Below are 20,974 nucleotides of genomic sequence, written 5' to 3'. Positions count from 1 at the left end.
CCTCTGTATACAAAAATCTAGTGTTGTGTGAATGAAATACAGTTTGTCTTGTTCTTTCTTTCTTTCTTTCTTTCTTTCTTTGTTTTGTTTTGTTTTGTTTTGTTTTATTTTAAGGTAACTATAAGGCACTTCCTTATCCAGCTCTCTTTTGCTGCCTGGGTAGAATTATAAAGTACAGTAAATCAATAAACATCAGTAAAGAATTGGCAGAAAACCATAGCCAGTTCAAAGTTCTTTATAACTATGTACATAAATGTTGACAATTGGATTTCAGTGAAATCTGGGGAGAAATATTTTTATCAATGTAAAAACATACTAGGCATATCCTTGAATGTCAAGTATCTGGCGTGACACTGACAGTATTTAAGAAATAAAAATATTAATAGTATCAATACCATTGGACTTAGATCACTTGTGGCTACGTAGGGATCTAGGTTGATCCCTCTTTTAACTTATTATCATATAGGAGAAGGAGTGGCAGAACCTGGTGGCAGAGTTAAAAGAGAGATCAGCCTAAAATCTCTTACACTGCCGCAAGCAGGCAAAGACAAAATATATATTAAAAGGCAGGGAAGGGTTTTCAGGATGCTAAACAGCCCCACTGATTCATGCTCTTCTGTGAGCCTCAATCAAAGCCACGATGCCATGTTTTTAACACCTTTCCGAAGGGCCAGAAGAGTGGAGTCCATATTTATCTATCCTGTACCTTAATAATAATAAAACAATTCAGCCTCTAAATGTATTTTTAAAACTTTAAAAATTACAAAATGTCACAGATGTGTTGCTTCTTTGTGCCAAGTGCAGGAACTAGAAGATGCTGTGATAGTCACATGATGTGTTCTGCCTCACACTGTCAATTATAAAGAAGTATTAGCATTAGCGTGGAATAAATTATTTTTTTCCAGCTTCACAATTCTTTCAAGCCCTAGGATAAAACTTTTGTCTTTAAAACTTCCATAATTGTATTTCAAGTGAAAAACAAATGTTTACATCCAAGCACTCAATGAGTTCATTTAGAAAGCCTTTAATAGTCAGGATAGAAGCTTCATAAAGCTTCTCTTGACCAGAAGTTGGCTTCATTGTGATGTTTTGTAAGAGGAGCATTAAAACAAATGAATTATCAGTCTTTCCATTATCTCAGTGCTTACATCAGTGTTTTGTTTTCCTGAAGTTGTCTTTTCAAATTGTAAAAGTAATTTACAACTTCAGGAAAACAAAACATAAGAAATGTATTGATTCATTAGTCCTGGAACATATAGTACTAATTGTACATTAATTACTCCCCAGTATCCATATTTGTAGAACTGCACTATCCACATCACAGATTGAGCCTGGTAGATCACCAGATGAATCTGGTAACTCTGAAAAAGGTCATTGCTTTATTGCTGACATACATTGTACATATGTTAAGTCAATATGATACAGGTTTGACACTGTAAAGTTTAAACACTGATTTTTAGATCTGGAAGTTCAAAATATAATTCCTTTGAGATGTAGAATTGTAATTCCTTTGATTCTTTTGTACACTTAGATCTAGCACAGGTATTATATATTTTTCTTTGAATAAAGAATATATATGTGTGTGTGTGTGTGTGTGTGTTCATATACTTTATTCAAAGAAAAAAAAATCCTAATCGTACATGTGGTCCAAACCCTGGAACTACGGTAACCTAAAAGAGCTGTTCTGCTTTTCAATTACAAGTTGCTTCATTTATCTACGACACTAGAAATTTTTAGTGTATATGTGGGCTACACTTCCATTTTGGGAATAGGAAGGTCCAGGTCAGTTTCCAGCAAGACAGGAATAATGTATCATTTGACTGGATGTAAAATTGCTGACAGCATCTATTATTGAATGAGTCGAGTCATAGAATTGACTCAGCTGTGCCCACCTGGGTTCTTGCAAATAATAGTTTGCCTTATTTACTGTTCTAACTAGTTGCTAACACTTATTTCCTTTTTCTCAGATGAGCTGCAGTGACATTTTGACCTTCTCAATCCAATTTGTTCTCTCTGTGTTAAAAGGAAGTGAGTCATCAGTACAAAGCGATTGGGGAATCACTGATTTCTTTTTGAAATCTTTGGTTTAATTACCTGTTTTGGTAATGTAATTTCTATATCTTAACTGATGTTCTTTTCTGAAAATGAGGAAAAGGACCCATTAGGTGATCCTTCTGATAAGTTTTTGAATGCTGTAAGGGAATTTTTCCTGGGCCACTGATGAGAGTTGGGGGCAGTGCATAAAGTATTATTGAATCACCTATGGATGGATATCTATGATGTGGGGTGCTAAGAGTCCCTGTTTTGTCCCAGTGCTATCTAAAATTTATATTTATAATGAAACAATCAGATGTGATTGTTAGGAATAGGCAAACAATATGCAGATGACACTCAGCTCTATTTCTGTACGCACAATGAACTTTGCTTACCTCCAGACCCTTGTTCAGACGTTCCTAACCACTGCTTAAGCTAAATATAAAGTCACCTTCCTTAGTAACAGGTTCATTTGCAACGTATCTTACAGTAGCTGAGTGTCAAAGCAACAACCTGCTAGTTAGCCTAGGTAGAAGACATTTGTTGTCAGCCTTACGATGTGTTTGTGGTTGACTTCTCTAACTCTTGCCAAAATATGCTATAGAAATGATACGTCTTGCAAGAAAAAGCATAACTAATAACTCTGCTAAAGTTAATTCATAATTTACCAAAGCCTCTAATTACTTATTGAGAAGTTAATAAGTCACAAGACCCTCAAATTGAAGGGATATCATACCCATAAATAAAAACTAGGCAAATTTCTATTCTTCCTACACATGTTATATCTGTGGAAACAATTCCAATTAACTACAGAGCAGGAGTCAAGGTTTTGGTTATGATACAGGACAATTTGTAACCAGATTATCTACCAACTTGCTTTTTTTGCTTCTTATAGCCCTAGTTAGTTAGTGAGTTAATCAGGGTTCTGTCAAGTGTACTAAGAATCACTCTCTGCCCCAGTAGCTGCTTAGAGGTCTTCTCTGTGGTAGTATCTATGTTTTGTTCCCTGAAATTCAGCAGCTGCCGGATATATTTCCTCTTAGGTACCTTTTACATCCTGGCTTTCCCTGTATGAACAATGGAAGATTGGTTCCATTTTTCCTAATCATCTTAAATGCATTTCTTTGATTATGGTTGATATTGTTTAACACTCCTTTATGTACTGTATTTGATTGGTGTGTTTACTGTAAGCTGTTCTGAGATGTTTTGGCATAGCAAGCAGTATCTAAAGATACTAGATGGTGATGATATTGATGATGGATGAAATGATGGACAGGTGGAGTTGGGGAGACTGATCAAGGCAGGATTTTCCATTTTTTTTTCTGGATTAGTTGGCTTTTGCCCTCTCTCCCTCCCTCCTTTTCATTCTTTCATTTATTCTTTTTGAGGTAATTTTAAATTTTACATTATAATTTTAACATGTTTTCCACTTCAGCATTGTGAGAAATTGCTCTATTGGTTTTTGGATTTTTGCACTGACAAGTATCTACAAGATTGTTGAAGAAAGCTTCAGGAGTCACAAAAATATTTAGGCTACAGCATAGGTCTCCAACCCCTGGTCTGTAGACCGGCACCGGTCTGCAACATGCCAGAAACTGATCCACGGAAACAAGCGAAGCCTCATCCGCAGAATGCAGGTAGCACACAAAACCATTCCCCCTTCCTGTCCATGAAAAAAGCCTCTCTCCTCAGAACCGATCCCTGGTGTCCCAAAGGTCGGGCGCCACTGGGCTACAGGAAACAGAACTTGGGGTAGCATTAAGACTTCATATTCTCTTTCTTTGCTTTAGAACAGGGGTGTCAAACTCGTGGCCCATGGGCCAGATGCATCATGCACTGGCCATGCCCACCCCCGTTTTAGCGAAGGGGGAAAAATCATGATACCTCGTACGAGTTTGACCCCCCTGCTTTAGAGGAAAGTAAGTTTGGTATCCAAATTCAGAAGAGATTACAAATTTGGGTAGAAAATATAAATGTTATATTTGTCTTACAAATTAAGATATTGTATCTCTATGGTTTATTCCAGAAAGATGCAAATGAAGTAAACTTTTATCTAAAGTTCTTACTTGTCTTGTCAGGATCCCATAGAGTAATTCTGTCCATAGAACCCAGTTTTCATTTGGAGTCACTTTCCATCTCTTTAGTTTATGGCACATACAGAGTATTTGACAAAAGAGAGATTGTTCTCTGCATCTGGCATAAATAAGAATGCCTATTATGGCTTCGACCCACAACATTTCCTGCACTGAAAATATTTATTCACTTTGCAGTGTACTTTGAAGTCAATCAGAAATACCAAGAAAGATTTTTGCTGTCCTGTTTGCAAATATATCTGCAGTGTCCTCTTTCTATGGGGCACCTTGTGATAACGGAGGACTTGGGAGAGTTATTCCAGACATAAAAGCCTGCCCTTCTTTGACTTTTGCGCAGCATGGAGGGCAGGATGAAGGGATTTCTCTCATCCTGCTGGGGCTGGCCATACTAATCAGTGTTTTATTGATAATCTGCCAAGTGTGCTGCTCAATGCACAGGAAATCTTCTCACCAAATTGTACAGGTAATCCTTGACTTACAACGGTTTGTTTAGTGGATGTTTGAAGTTACAACATCACCAGAAAAAAGTGATTTATGACCATTTTTCTCACTCATGACTATTGCAGCATCCCCATGGTCACGTGATCAAAATTCAGACGCTTGGCAACTGACTCATATTTAGGAGGGTTTCAGTGTCCCGGGGTCATGTGATCACCTTTTGCTAACGTCTATCAAGCAAAGTAAATGGGGAAGCCAGATTCAGTTTACAACCATGTTCCTGACTTATCAACTGCAGTGATTCACTTAACAACTGTGACAAGAAAGATCATAAAATGAGGCAAAACAAATGTCTCACTTAGCAACATAAATTTTGAGCTTAATTACGGTCATACGTTGAGGACTACCTGTACAACCTTTTGGTGCCTTTTTTTAAAATAAAGATGCAGACCCCTTCCACACCTAAGACCTACCCTGAAGCCAGCTGAAAAAACTGTTTTAAAAAATTGCTTCTAAAGGGATCAGGCGACTCAGCTGGGATCGCCAGAATCCTTAAGAAGCATTTTTTCGAAGAGGCTGTAGAAAAAATGCTTCTAAAGGGTTCGGATAATCCCAGCTGAGCCTCACGATCATCAGAGGCTTTTTTTTTTTACTTTTAAAAGCATTTTTTCAGCCGAAGAAAAAATGCTTTTAAAAGTAAAAAAAAAACAACCTCTGATGACCACACAGCTCAGCTGGGCATGGGCGGGTGTGTGTGTGTGTGCAGGGATTTTTGCTACCAGTTTTCTGAACCACCCGCTGCCATCGCTACCGCATCGGGCGATCCGGTTTGAACCGGAGTATTTTACCCCCGAGGAGGACCTACCATATAATGTGAAAGTATGTGGCACATCTAGATAGAAAACACTTCAAATCATGAAATAAGTGGTATCTGAAGGGAATTAGGATCATATTCCCTCCTTCTCTTCATCTGAACTTGGAAATAAAGGTTTAAAAGCTTCTGCTTCTAATCAGTGGCAAACCATAGGTTCCTATTACATATAAATGCAGCAAACTATGCTTCCCCAACTAACAGTTTGTTGCATTTAAAGACAACAGGAAAATATTTATTGCTAATGAGGGACAGAAATGTCTAATCTCTTCCACCATTGAGGAAGGAAGGAGTATGCAAGATCAGGGCTATAATGTTTCTTCCCACTCTTCCAGTCTGTGGTTTGGGATAAGAACATTTAGCAACCCTACATTTTCCAGTAGGCAAAAGGACAAATATATATTTAACCTGCACAAAAGTTTCTAAATATTTTTAGGATTCTGGAGGCAGTGCTAACCTACAACTTAAAAACTTTTGCTTGAATGCGTTTCCTAATTCTGCAGAAATTCAAATCCATGAGTTAATTTTTAAAAATAGTTTTTGAAACGTGATTTTAGTTTACAATTTGTGGTATATAATTTATAAACAAAAGAATATATTGTTAATGTAAAAACGGTTGAAAGCTGTATGTATTTTCCTATATTAACATTTTGTATAATGCATTGAAAAATGCGTATATTCTTATGCATTTTGGTTTTTGTTAAATGCTTATTCATCTAAAAAGGTTATGTTATTGAAAATTGTGTTTAATGTCTCCTAAGGTTTTAAAGTCTATTTCTGTCTTTTAGGGATAACTATCAGCATGACTGAGAACTGATCAAGAATCTCGAGAATTTATCCCTAACACCTGAAGCATAGAAGGCAGAAGGTTCTTTTTAAAAAATTCATTTTGCTGGGTAAATATGGCAGACCCTTCAGCTGAAGTACCTTTTTTTATGATGATGCAGCCAGAAATAATTGAAGTAAGTTGGAAAAGTTCTAAACTTAACTGTGCCCTTTCATATACAACCTTGATGCCTATAAACTGTCAGACTTTAGATATCTCAGATTTTATGTTATACAATCACGTGATTTCCTTATGGCCAGCATGGCCAGTAAATTAGTAAGGACTTATTAATAGCAATAGCACTTATATACTGCTTCACAGTACTTTGCAACCCTCTCTAAGTGGTTTACAGAATCAGCATATGGCCTCCAACAAACTCGGTCCTCATTTTACCAACCTCAGAAGGATGAAAAGCTAAGTCAACCTTGAGCCAGTCACAATCAAACTGCTGGCAGTACAGTAAGTTAGCCTGCCATGGCTCTTTCATTCAAATGATTGTGCTGATCTTCTATTTGTTTTTGGTTTTTTTTAATTAAGATGTTTTGCTATGAGGAAGTAATAAAGAGAGGTCTGAAGATACAATTGTGACAGCTTTGGATGAGATTCAAATCTTTTCAAAAGCAAACAAAAACACAACTAGAGAAACTTCTGAGACTATGTAGAATTTGAAACGTCTTTTATTTTCTTCTCACTTCAACACATGGAGTAAGTGGTGTTCAAGGCATAAGTTATATCCAATAGGTAGCTGGAATTGTTTTCATACCTTTGCCTAGCCTGCCCTCGGTGAGGTGTCACTAAAGGGATCGTTGTTTGCATTGCCACAGTATTCTATTTACATAGTGGTTTTATATGTAAATATGATCAAGGAAAATCTAGCACAGCAAGGAAAACCTTAGGGCAAATCTACACAACCTCCTTGTCCTGGTGTGAGAACAGACTACTGTCTTTTTCTCAAGGACACGTCTACAGGACTCTGCCTGTATCTCAGCGTCCTCCCCCAGCTGAAGCAGGCCCAAAGATGGTTTAAGATGGTATGTTCTAAAAGTGTTTTTCTAATATACTACCTGAGGAATCTGCACGTAGATGATGAAGAATGTATTGATATGCTTGAAGGAAGCAACCATAAATTTGCTGGCAGTGTTGTGACTCTCGGTTCTTCTGGTTTCCTGGGATACCATCCTCTTCATTCTTTTCCTCACCTGACTTCTTTCCCTGTCCCGTCAGGCCTCTCCTTACGATAAAGTGTAGAGCTAATAAAAATGTGTATTTGACATATTCTGAAACAATAAAAGTAGCTCGTACATTACATGTAAGGACATTAACTCTACAACGTGAAGATTATTTGTGACAAAAACAAATGGAAAAACTAATTAAATTTGTTGAATAACAAAAAATATGCATTAGAACCAAACGATGTAATTCTTGGTTCCTAGATTTTCTAATAAAGATGCATTACCCGCATACAGTAATACAGTTTAATTATTGCACATGAGAGTTGGAATGTGCCTTAGAGATTGCTAATCCAACCTCTTTCTCAGACTAACTGAAGCACCCCTGACTGGTGGCCTTTGTTTGCACACCTGTACAAAGAAGACTCTGTTGCATTGTAGAATAGTTTTTATTGTTAGAATATTATTCATCATGTCCAATGAAATCTATTCCATTGTAATTTAAACCCATTGTTTTTTGTCTTGTCTTCTCAACACTGTGTGGTTTCACTATGTTGCAGTGGTTAAAGAGTAAGACTGGCACTGGAGAGACCCAGATTTTAATACACTGAAATTAGCTGGGTGGCTATGGGCCAGACACCGCTCTCAAACAAACCCACTTCACAAAGTTGTTGTGCACTTGAGGGAGGGGGGGGGTGGAATGGAGGAGGGAATGCAATGCAACGTAACTGCTAGACTTCTCTCTTCTTGGATCATGCCATTTGTCCTGAAATTGTAAAGAAAAAACATCTGGGTGTCCAGCTCCTTTTGTCCTGTTGCCACAAACATTGTTGGCTCTTGGAATGTCTTCATGGCTATGACTGGCCATTTCATTATTCCCACATGAATCAATAAGTCAGATAGAACTTTGAAAATGAAAGATGGTCACAAATGATTTCCTGTTCTTAACACTTTCATTGGCACACACAATAAATGCTTCTGCTTTTTAATTTGCATTGAAGGCTGATATTGAAGGTTTCTCTTCAGTACTTTTCCACTATAAAGACTAAAACTTCAAAGATAAGATCTTAACATCCCATATCAGTCAGTGATCTTGTCTAAAACCCTCTATCTCAAGGATAAAAAACATATTTTATTTCCTCTGAGACAATAATGCTGAGTTAATAGCTAGTTTTTGTTTTGTTTTCCAAATAAATAAATATTATTATTTTTTTGTCAATCTCACAAAAGTTTTTCTGGGACTGAAAGTAGTACCATTTGAAATTTTTTTTAAAAATATCTTAGGTAATCATTTTAATAATCAGAATTGATGCTAACCCAAGACACTTTTAAATTTTTCTGCCTTTCAAAACATTGAATTTCTCTCCACAATTTGGTGTAACTATTTTCAAATAAATCTTTGTTACTTCCTGACAAGAACAGTCCCAAATGTTTTGTTGAATCTTTTATTTAGTGTCAACCTGACTCTGCAGAAAGCTTTCTTTTTCTTGGGATAAGTGTCTTATCTTTGTATTTACACATTAATGTTTTATCTTGAGAATTTACCAAATGTTTTGTTTTAGTTAGCTGTTTATTGCATTTTGAAGCTGCATCATGATGAGGTATGCATCATCCACATAGCATTTTGATGAGATAATGACTTTAGTTCTATAACTATACTAAATTAATTAATGAATTTTACATTTTATAATTGTGAACCTTTATTTATTGAATATTTTTTTCTTTATCCAGTGCTCATTCCTCTTTTCTCTTTTGCAGTAGCTATTTATTCTGATCCTTAAATGATTTAACAAATAGATTATTAAATATTAAAGTCAGGCTATTGGTCTATTTAGTCCATTATATTGATGATGACTGATATTCCAGACCAGTGGTTCTCAACCTGTGGGTCGCGACCCCATTGTGGGTCGAATGACAATTTGCCAGGGGTCACCTAAAACCATCGGAAATATGGGAAGTATACTTGCGAGTCGAAGAATTGCGCTCCAATGGTTGACTCCACAAGCCAGCTGCAGGCTCTTCAAATCGCTAGCCGAATTCGGCTTCAGGCGCAATGAATTAAAAAAGAGAGAAATCTTTGCTCTGATGTCTCCCTCTCAAGCCAGCTGCAATCACTCCCAATCACTAGCCTAATCTGGCTTCAGGCGCGATAAACTTAATAGGGGAGGAGTCTCCGCTTTAATGCCTCTGTCCTCAAGGCAATCGCAAGCAGTTCAGATCGCTAGCCAATAAGGCTTCAGGTGCGATAAATTAAAAAAAAACAGTTTGCCGTTTTTACCCCCCTTCTGCGGCTGCTGAGGCATGCTGAGATCGCTGCCTATCACCACGATGATTACGATTTATAACATTAGCAAAAGTACAGTTACTTAGGCCTATGAATGAAAATAATTTTACGGTTGGGGTCGCCACATCGTGGGGAATTGTATTAAAGGGGTCGCAGCACTATAAAGGTTGAGAACCACTGTTCCAGACAGAAGTTTTTCCAACTGTTCTTTACTGGCATTGAACCATAAACCTTCTACATAGCACGTACACTTTACTATTGCACTGTATTGTATCTCTTGGCTAAAAAAATAAGTAAATAAGCAAACTTGTGTAAGGTTTATACACATGCCACCGGGCTATTCAGTTTAACACAACTCCAACAAGCAAGTATGCTATAACATCTTGGGCCGCATCAGGTTTGTGTTTGACCTTGGGGAGCCAGGTTGGGTGTGGCCAGGGTGGGCATGGCCAGCTCAACATGACTCATGTTGGGACGCCTATGGTGGCCCAAGCACTCTGCCAGAAAAAACGGTCTCCATTTTGGGCTGGAACAGCCCAATCCTGATCTCCATTTTGGGCTGAGACAGCCTCCTGCAACCCTCTGCTAGGAAAAAAAACTTGGGAGGGCTGCACTCAGCCCTCCCAAGCTCCGTTTTTGCTGGCAGAGGCACCATGGGACAGACTGCTGTTTCCAGAGCAGCCCCGGGGACCAGATCTAAGCACCTGGTGGGCCATATACGGCCCTAAGGCCTTGGGTTTGACACCCCTGGTCTATAGGAATAAAAGGTTTGAAGTATCCCTTTCAGAATGTCACACTTTGCATTATAACCTATATTCATCTGTCTTTTCTTAACTCTCCCTAAAACATATTCTGTTTTTCCCCTTTCTTAAAAACTTATCTTTTTAAAAATTTTGTGTGTGTGTAGTAATTTCAGAATGCATAAATAGTAAGAAAGGTCAGCATTTTCTTCCATTTTTTTTAAACCAGTGGTTTGTGGAGGATTTAATCATAGTTTCCAACAGGGACAGTTGGCTGTTTGTAATCATATCTTCCAATGAGATCTGTGACCTTTTGCATAAGTTGTATCACTTCCTGTTGTTGCTTTTTTTACAGTAACACACATTCCCTTTGCTCTATGGATTGTCCAGTCTGGGAGTTGAAGTGCAGACATCTTACAGTTGCTGAAGTTGAGAAACACTGCTCTAGACAAAAATTACACAATAGCAGGAATTATTAGAAAGGTTACAAAAAGAAACAGAACTGTAATACTATATAATATTCTCATAGTTTTGCTCATTTATTTGTTATTGAAATAATAAATGAACACCTAAATTGTACATTTATGCAAAGGGTTGATGTTTTAGGAAGTTAGTGCAAAGTCTGGATGGAAATGAAGATATAATGCAGGAAGCAGAATGGATACCAGAAACTGTGGTATTCTTCTTGTCCCAAAATACACTCTGTAGCTCTCTGATTTCTGGTGGCCAGAGGTAGGAGAAACACACATTTCCAAAAAGAATAAGAATAATATTTTAAGCCTAAAATTTTAGCACATTATCAGTCTTTTACACAAAAATAACAGCTGTCGTTTTTTCCCCCCTTATTGTAATTATGATAAAGCTTCAATCTGTATTATTAATTGTTTCACAATTTTAAAAAATGTAGGAAATAATGAGTGATTTGCAGAAGAGATACATATATGAAACGAGGAGGTAAAAAGTACAAGTTAACAGGAATGTAAAACGTACAAGCGAACATTATTTTAAAACAAAAGAAAAGATTTCAGTATAGGGAAGAGGAGCTGGGGATATATAAATTTCACAGTTCCCAGAAGAGGCTGGATGGCTAATATATGGATATTCCCTGCCATCAGCACTAATTTTGACAAAGATGTTGTTTTCTATAGTTTTCAGACTGGTCGTTCTTCATAAATACAATTATGAAAAGATTCAGCAAGAGAGAGACACCCTCTTCAGGGGTTCTTTTGTCAGAGCACCAAATATGAGTAGGTACAATGGGAATAGATACTCTGCCTCTCCTAAGCCATTCTCAGTACATTTTACATATAGAAGAGATTGTGTGCAAAGGAGACCCTATTCTATATGTTAATTTATGTAAACTTTTGTCCTCTTTCTGATATCTACTCATTGGGAACATTGAAATACTGATTTTTAAAAGGATTCCAATATTCTTGCTAGAGCTTCCATGGTTAAGAGCTAATTCTCCTATGCAAAAAATTCCATTGCTATCACAAGGTTGACAAAAATAGTGAGCAGAAGAATTAACCTGCTTCCTACTTGCAGAGCTTTCACGAAAAAAAGACATTGGAAGAGGAGTGCAGTGAAGATAGTATCATTGTAAAGTTCATTTCCTGAATATTCTCTTTTTATACCATGTAAGAAATGGAAAATCTACTGGGCTCATATAGCGAGTCAGAAAATGATATCAGCTTTAAAGGCTTTTATCAAATAATTTGTTATTTTTATATGACACAGTATGAAAGTGGCAGTAGGTAGTTTTCTCCAGCAACCACGTCCATTAGTTGAAGTATCCTAATAATAAAGAATGAAAATTTCAAATAAAATGACAATAAAGTGACAGAGTCAGCATACTTTATTTAATTTCTATCTGTTAATTTATATAAACTTACTTCCACCAATATGACCATCACAGAAACACCTCACTATCATTTACAAAACGTTTTACAGCCCCAATTTTAGACTTGAAATGTAATCACAATCTCCTTTGTTTATAACACTGCTCAACATTCTAGAGCAGCCTATGTAAGTTTAAGACATTCCCCAAAGTTGACTGAGGAATTCTGGGAGCTATAGTCCAACACCTCTTAAACTCGCTAAGGTTGGAAAACATTGCTCTAGAGAAGCTTTTTTCTCTCTCTGATACTTCAGTATTTTCTCATTCTAACTTCAGATTCTGCTTTCTGTTCTTTTCCAGTCTGCAGGCATGAACGAACCTCAGTGCTACTACAATGAAACCATTGCCTTCTTTTATAACCAAAGCGGGAAAACTCTAGCAACTGAATGGAACACTGTGAGCAAGCTTGTAATGGGACTTGGGATTACAGTCTGCGTTTTTATCATGCTAGCCAACCTTTTAGTGATGGTGGCCATTTACGTCAACCGGCGTTTTCATTTTCCTATTTATTACCTAATGGCTAACCTAGCAGCTGCTGACTTCTTTGCAGGGCTGGCATATTTTTACCTGATGTTTAACACAGGACCCAACACTAGAAGATTGACTGTCAGCACGTGGCTCCTTCGTCAGGGACTCATTGACACCAGCCTGACTGCTTCAGTTGCCAATTTATTGGCCATTGCCATTGAGAGGCACATCACCGTGTTCCGTATGCAGCTCCATACGCGGATGAGTAATCGGCGAGTGGTGGTGGTAATTGTGGTCATCTGGACTGTGGCCATTGTCATGGGCGCTATACCAAGCGTTGGTTGGAATTGTATCTGTGATCTCGCTCACTGTTCTAACATGGCACCACTCTATAGCGACTCTTACTTGGTCTTTTGGGCTGTTTTCAATTTGGTCACCTTTGTAGTCATGGTGGTCTTGTATGCTCATATCTTTGGATACGTGCGCCAAAGGACTATGAGAATGTCAAGACATAGTTCAGGGCCTCGCAGGAACCGGGATACCATGATGAGTCTCCTAAAGACCGTCGTCATTGTGCTTGGTAAGTATCTTCAGATGTGATTTCTCCCACCCCTCAGAATAGAAAGCCTGTATTTCATGGAAATGCTATGTGTTGCTTCTAATGTTCATTTTATACCGTCAGGATACAGATCAGTAAAAAGCATCATCCGCATTATACAGTCTGTTTTCATGATGCGTAAAAATGTTTAAGCTCTGTACCATTAAAATAAAGTGGCTTTGGGTCCGGTAGCTCTCCAGTTCCACAAATATTCCATCTTTGGTTCTGAAGGTGATCATGTTTCCTTGCGTGCGGCTGATTTCTACTCTGGGAGTCCTGTAAGACATAAGGCCCCAGTGTGAATTTGTGGAAGTTAAAAATAGTTCTGCTTGTGGTTAGGAAAGGCTTTGCACAAATTCACCAATTGCCACCTTTCCAGAACAGAGGATTTTGCTCAGTGTTACTGATGACCCCCATTGTGGATTATTACATTGTGTTCCCCATAGGATTGCTCTTGAAGACTACCTGGAAACTTGATCCTGCTGTCAAAGCAGTGATACAAGCAATTGTAGGTGTTAATCAATCTACCCATGTCTCACCTCTGCTCTGCAACCTATACTGATTGCCAGTTTGTTTCTGGTTGCAACTCAAGATGCCCATTGTCACTTTGAAAGTCCTTTATGGTTCGGGACCTTTATGGTTTAGGACCTGGATATTTGTAGGTCGACTTTCTCCTTGTTGTGTCTACTTGTCTTTAAGAATTGGAAGAGAAGGCTTCTATGGTGGCGCGGTGGTTAAAATACTGCAGGCTTCTTCTGCTGATCACCGGCTGTCAACAGTTTGGCAGTTGAATTCTCACCAGCTCAAGGTTGACTCAGCCTTCCATCCTTCTGAGGTCAGGTAAAATAAGGACCCAGATTGTTGGGGGCAATATGCGGACTCTGTAAACTGCTTAGAGAGGGCTGTAAAAGCCTGTGAAGTGGTATCTGCTCTAAGTCAAAGTGTCATTGCTATTGCTATTGCTTGCTCTGGGTCCCAACTCTTAGGAAATGAAATTTGTAGGTCTCCATGAGTTGTTTTTTTTAGTTGCTGTTTTCCTTCTTTGAAACAACATTCCCCTGTTAGGCTTGCTCCTCAATCCTTGGGATGTTATTTATTACACTGTTATTGTCACTCCCGCTACATAGACCAGACCAGAAAAACATCTCCACCAAAAGGCTAAAACTACTTTTATACGGATTGGCTCTAATAACAGAATCTCACCGGTCTGATTGTGCTGTTCCTCCCCCTCCTTATACTTCAGTGAATTAATGAGGCATATGTCTGAGCTGAAGGTTATTTGGTCATTCTGGACCTAAAAATGTTTCAGCCCCAATGGAGCTTGCATATCTCTGCCAAGGTCATCCTCCTTACTTACTACAGTTGTATTGTTTAATAATGTTTTGTTTTTAATATTAACTACTGTTCTAGCATCTGTAAGCCATGCGGAGTCGGGCAGATTTATTTATTGCATAAGGACATAGGCCTTGTAAAAAATAAAATAAATAATTTAATTCAAATGTCTAACACTACTAGGATAGCATGGAAAGGGGATTCCCTGCAGTGTCAGTGGCATCTTTGCCAATGACAGCACTCCTGTATGTTGTTTAGTATTAGTCATACCTAACATTTCTGTGAGTTTCCCTAACCTTGCTACCTCCTGCCTCTTACCGTTGAGGGAGAATGAATGCCGGTAGAGGAGAATATTTGTGGTTTAGGGTTGAAAAGAGGGTCCTTGGTGCTTTCTGCTTGGTTATTTCTTGCAGACATTTCATTTATTCATCAGTGCTAGCACTGAAGATATTACCTAGTTGGGTGATGAAATATCTGCAGCTAAGCTCAGAGAGCACCAAAGACCCCTTGGAGAGTCACCCAGCTGGCATTTTGTTCGAAACAGAAGTAGAATTGAATTTCTTGGTTTCTAGCTTGGTACCTTTAACCGCTGTACCAAACCAGATCTTGAGTCTATCCTTACACTGATAACAACCATTAGCCTTGAATTCAAATTGGGTTGATGTTTCTTTTCAAATACATAAACACATATTTAGCTCTGAGGTATCATTTTCATTTATACAGTTTGTTTTTATGATGTGTAATTAATATATATGTGTGTGTGTGTGTGTGTGTGTAGGTCTTTGGTTATTCGGGTTTTCTCCCGCGTAAAATTGGAAGTGTCTTGGCGACGTTTCGACGAAGTCTCATTCGTCATCTTCAGGCTTCAGCTTCGTGCTTCTGGGAGCAATGTGTGATTGCAGCTGTTTCTTCCGTTTTAACTGCTACTCCAAGACCCTGCATACAAGCCCCTAAAAACAGACCCCACCACCTACCTAGAAAAAACCACTGGATCCAAAATAAAAGCCTCCCCCATCAGCAAAGAAATCCAACAAAGAATCCCAGAGAGAAATCATCCAGATGCCCTAAGCTCTACGGCCTCCCCAAGATACACAAAGAAGGAACCCCACTCAGACCCATAGTCAGCTCCATAGGCTCACCTCTACAAAACCTAGCCAAATTTCTCACCAAACAACTACAGCCCTATGCAGAATCCATTGCCTCACACGTAAAAAACTAATTCCAGTTCATAGATATCATAAAGAAACAAAACTTACAGCCCAGCAACCTACTTGTGAGCTTTGATGTCATATCCCTCTTCACCCAAGTGCCAATCAAAGAAGCCTTGACAGTTATCCAAAACAAATATAACCCCCCCAAGCACATCCTAGATCTGACCAACCACTGCCTATCCAACACATACTTCATCTATAACGGACAAAAATACAAACAAATAGAAGGCGCATCCATGGGATCACCCCTCTCACCTGTCATTGCAAACCTCTACATGGAACACTTTGAAACCCAAGCACTAGAAAAATCTGATCACAAACCCAAACTCTGGCTCAGATACGTAGACAACACCTTCATAATCTGGCCACACGGGAAAGAAAAACTTGACAACTTCCTCACACACCTCAATAGCCTACACCCCAAAATACAGTTCACCATGGAAACAGAAGTTAACAACCAACTTCCCTTCCTAGATGTCTTAGTCTACAAGAAACCCAATGGCTCCCTAGGACACACCATCTACCAGAAGAAAACACACACAAACCGCTATCTGCACGCACTCTCACACCACCACCCAGCACAGATCAACTCCGTAGCCAAGACACTCATCTCTAGAACAAAACGCTTAGCTGACGAACAACACCTAAAAACCGAACTACACACTCTCACAAACGTACTAACATCCAATGGATTCCAGAGAAATAAGATTACCAAACTAATCCAGAAAGAACCCCCCACTAAAACCCAAGACAGAGAACAAGAAAATGGCACAGCCCTCCTCCCATATATAAAAGGCACCACAGACAGAATCACCAAGATCCTCCACAAACACAACATCAAGACAGCATTCTGCACAAACAGAAAAATATCCACCATCCTAAGAAACCCCAAAGACAAAATTGAGTTAGAAAATCAAGGAGTATATGAAATCCCATGCACCGCCTGCCCCACCACATACATTGGACAAACCAACAGAAGAATAAGTGCACGCATTGAAGAACACAAGAACTCATTCAAAAAAGAGGAACCAACTTCTTCCCTGGTCCAACACTTTAAAGTCACAGGACACGATATTGACTTTAAAAAGACCAGAACTATCGCCAAAACTGAACACTTTAACAACAGAATAATCAGAGAAGCCATCGAGATAGAAAAACGCCCACACAGCATGAACAAACGAGATGATACCTCCCGCCTACCAGCCATTTGGAAACCCGCCCTTATTGACAAACGAATCCTTAACACGAGGAATGACACCAGACCCACACTCACGAGGTCCACACAGGATGTCACCACCACACATCCACCCAGAAAGCAGACCCAAACCCACACTGATCAGGAAGCACGACCAAGGACCAGAAGCCAGACCGCAGCTGCAACATTAGCCATTTCAAACCCCTCCAATCCATACATGCAGCAGACTGACACCCACTACGAAGATGTAGCACGAACACGAACACGAAGCCAAACAGCAGCAGTGCAGCTCACCAGCTCAAATTCCCCTGCAACTCAGATTAATCTGAGCACAACCAAGCCCCCACCCAAACAGGACACACCCCCAGTCAATCAGAGCACAAAAAAAAACCCATCCAATCAGAGCACAGCCAAGCTCCCACCCAATCAGTTCAAACCCCCACTAGCAGTTAAAAAGGAAGAAACACTGCAATCACACATTGCTCCCAGAAGCACGAAGCTGAAGCCTAAAGATGACGAATGAGACTTCATCGAAACGTTGCCAAGACACTTCCAATTTTACGAGGGAGAAAACCTGAATAACCAAAGACCTACATACAAACACCTGCGAAAACCTCAGAAAACAAATATATATATATATATAAAAATAAATAATAAGTTATTTTCCTTTTTGATAAAATTCCCTTCTTATATAATAATATGATTTTTTTTTACAAATAAGAGTCCATTGGAATTGGGCTGTTAATACATTTGAATAAATGAAGGAAGGAAGGAATTTATCTTGTAGTATTGTGGTATTATCATGCAAGAGATTAAGGTGTAATATTTACATAAATAATAGAATATGACCTGAAATGTATTATTCACAATCACGGTACAGGTAGTCCTCAACTTACAGCCGCAAATGAGCTCAAAATTTATGTTTCTAAGTGAGACATTTGTTTAGTTAATTTTTCCCCTTTTTACGACTTTTCTTGCCACAGGCATTAAGTGAATCACTATAGTCAATAAGTTAGTAACAAGGTTGTTAAGTGAATCTGGTTTCCCCATTGATTTTGCTTGTCAAAAGGCTGCAAAAGGGGATCACATGATCTTGGGACACAGTAACGGTCATAAATATGAACCAGTTGCCAAGCATCTGAATTTTGATCACGTGATCTACACATGGCTGCTACAAAGGTCGTAAATGAAAAATTGTCATAAGTTACTTTTTTCAATGCCATTGAATGGTCACTAAATGTTGTAAATCAAGCACTACCTGCATTATGAGATAATGCAGCCGATGAACCTCCCCATTTAGTGGACCCTCTTTTCCTAAACATTTTCTAATTACAAACCATAACAATGTACAATTTAATACTCTACTAACTTTCCCAGATTACAAGATGCCTGAAAAGAAGCTGCACTGGTATCAGTAGAAGTTTATACAAAAGTAACATTATGGCATAGTGGACGGTTTCAAAGGCAGGAAATTTGTGCTGGAAAAGGCAAAAATCAATCATTTTAAAACTTTCCTATCTTTCAATGTGAAAGTATCACCCACTGTTTGCTATAAACCCAATTAATTAAAAGTTTAATTAAAATATCTATCTCCACATAAAAAGAGAAAGGAACTAAGTAAAATGTGTTTATACATGTTTTGAATGGATTTTATGTAGAAAAAAATGTTGGAAAATATATGCTTTGTGCATTCTGTCCCTGCTCACTGCTGTCATGTAGACTTATGACAAGCTTATTCAGAGTGAATTTGGTTTGCCAAAAATAAGTTCAGCAGCCCCAACATACAGGAAGTAAATCTGCCCTATCATTTCTGCAGAAAAACATACAATATAATCCCTTTGAAATCACTGCAGCATAATATATATTCTGTCACTTGGTGACAGAATGTCTTTATACAACTGCTTTCAATGTTTTGCCTTAAGAATTTTACAAAGGAACACAGTGAAACAATTGAATTGCCTTGTTTATTGATTTATCTTTAGATAAGATGAGATGGATTGGGCTGAGAAAGAGTGACTGGCCCCAAATTGAAACTGTCTTTGTACCACTACCTGAGTCCAACAATTGTTTTTACCATTCATTCAGGAATAAAATAATTTGGTGGTAGACAGAGAAAAGTATGAAATCAACAGTCTAGATAATAGCCACAGCAAGTAGCACTTCTCAGTGCTTTAACAGCCCTCTCTAAACTATTCTCAGAGTCAGCATATTTCCCCCAACAATCTGGGTCCTCATTTTACCGACCTCGGAAGGATAGAAGACTGAGTCAACCTTGAGCCTGGTGAGAATTGAACTGCTGGCAGTTGGCAGAGTTAGCCTGCAATACTGCATTCTAACCACTGCGCCACCACAGCTCTAAATAAGTAAATACGTACGTTCTACATTCAGACAATAAGCTTCTTGCAAACTATTCTGGGATTAAAAAAAAGTCCAGAATAGAAAAGGGAACCATCAAAAATGAAATTTACTGTTCATCTATCATTCTTTATTACTTAATTATCCCTGACTGTTCAAATAGACTTTTGTGTTATGATTAATATATTTGTAAATTGTATTTATTATTAAAGTTAATCTTTTAACCTATCCTGAAGTCCATAGCCTGATCCCTTCCATGTATATTATACTAATTCTGGCACTAGTCAAGGTTGATGAGAATTGAAATCTAACACACACTTATACACAGGAATAGAATAGAATTCTTTATTGGCCAAGTATGATTGGACTCACAAGGAATTTGTCTTTAATGCATATGCTCTCGGTGTACATAAAAAGACAAGATACATTCGTCAAGAATCATAAGATTGATTAATGATAGTCATAGGGTACAAATAAGCAATCAGGAGACAACCAATATCCATATAAATCATTAAGGAACAAAGTTAATACTATTAGGAAGGTAAAGATTACAATCCTGCAAGCTTGGGGAATCATTCTTTATTTTATAATGTTATAATATGGAAAAAGAGACAAGCTTTTCAGGGTTTGGGATGAGAAATTTAAAAATAGGACTGTATAAAATTATTTGGAACTATTGAAACAGATCATTGCTTGCAAGGGTAGTTTGGAGCAACTGCCTCCTGATTGTATCTGCAAGCATGTGGATGCACAATTGTTTTGCCTCATAGGGGGAAAAGTGAATCAACTGTACACCCAGAAGCAGCCACTCAACTTGAAAATCCCAGCTTCCAATAATACCAAAAGAGATGCTTCATATATGTGCCTTTGCTTTGAAGCACCTCTTTGCATAGTCCTAATGAATATTAATAACTAAGAGGACAGACTTGGTGCTTATGAAGGGAGAAAATATTGAATACATTTATTAGAATATAAACCCCTTCAGGCAGCTAAGTAAATCTGCTTAATGTATTGCACAACAAAGCAATACAAAATGTTCAAACAAAACCTATTCTGCTGAGTTGTTTTTAGAGGTCTCCATTACTTAGTTAGAAATAACTGAATTTGATTAGAATCAGGTTAACACATGATATAATCATAGTTATGCTACCATAATGAACCCAAAATCTTTAGGTTTTGTTTCTTGTCATATTAGCTTATTTGAATCGTGCTACCTATGCATATTTTGCTTCAATTGTTTTGAAGTGTTGTTGCTGTTTAGTATTGAAAGCTTTATTTTTGGAATTAATCACCAAGTCCACTATTTTAAAAGTCTGGGACTACAGTACTTTTATTTAGACTTTGCCAATTTAGATCAGATGAAAGTTGGAGTGAGGATTCTCCTAAAGTAAAATATTTTATATGTTTGAACGAATAGAAGTTTAACCTGCTGATTACCCTTCACATTTAGGAACAGCTGTTAT

At 38.1% G+C, this 20,974-nt stretch overlaps 1 protein-coding gene across 3 annotated transcripts in view; it reads left to right on the top strand.

Moving 5' to 3' along the window:
• Positions 1-20,974, top strand: part of LPAR1 (lysophosphatidic acid receptor 1) — a 64,524-nt gene that overhangs the window by 25,564 nt on the left and 17,986 nt on the right. For all 3 annotated transcript variants that reach the window (XM_058173208.1, XM_058173211.1, XM_058173210.1), the window contains 2 exons: positions 6,225-6,398; positions 12,653-13,400. In XM_058173208.1, coding sequence (XP_058029191.1) covers positions 6,339-6,398; positions 12,653-13,400 — 808 coding nt within the window. In that variant the 5' untranslated portion in view covers positions 6,225-6,338. The remainder of the gene's footprint in view (positions 1-6,224; positions 6,399-12,652; positions 13,401-20,974) is intronic.

Source organism: Ahaetulla prasina, chromosome 2 (assembly GCF_028640845.1).
Source record: "Ahaetulla prasina isolate Xishuangbanna chromosome 2, ASM2864084v1, whole genome shotgun sequence".
Taxonomy (NCBI): Eukaryota; Metazoa; Chordata; class Lepidosauria; order Squamata; family Colubridae; genus Ahaetulla; species Ahaetulla prasina.
This window is presented reverse-complemented; position numbering and strand designations above follow the sequence as displayed.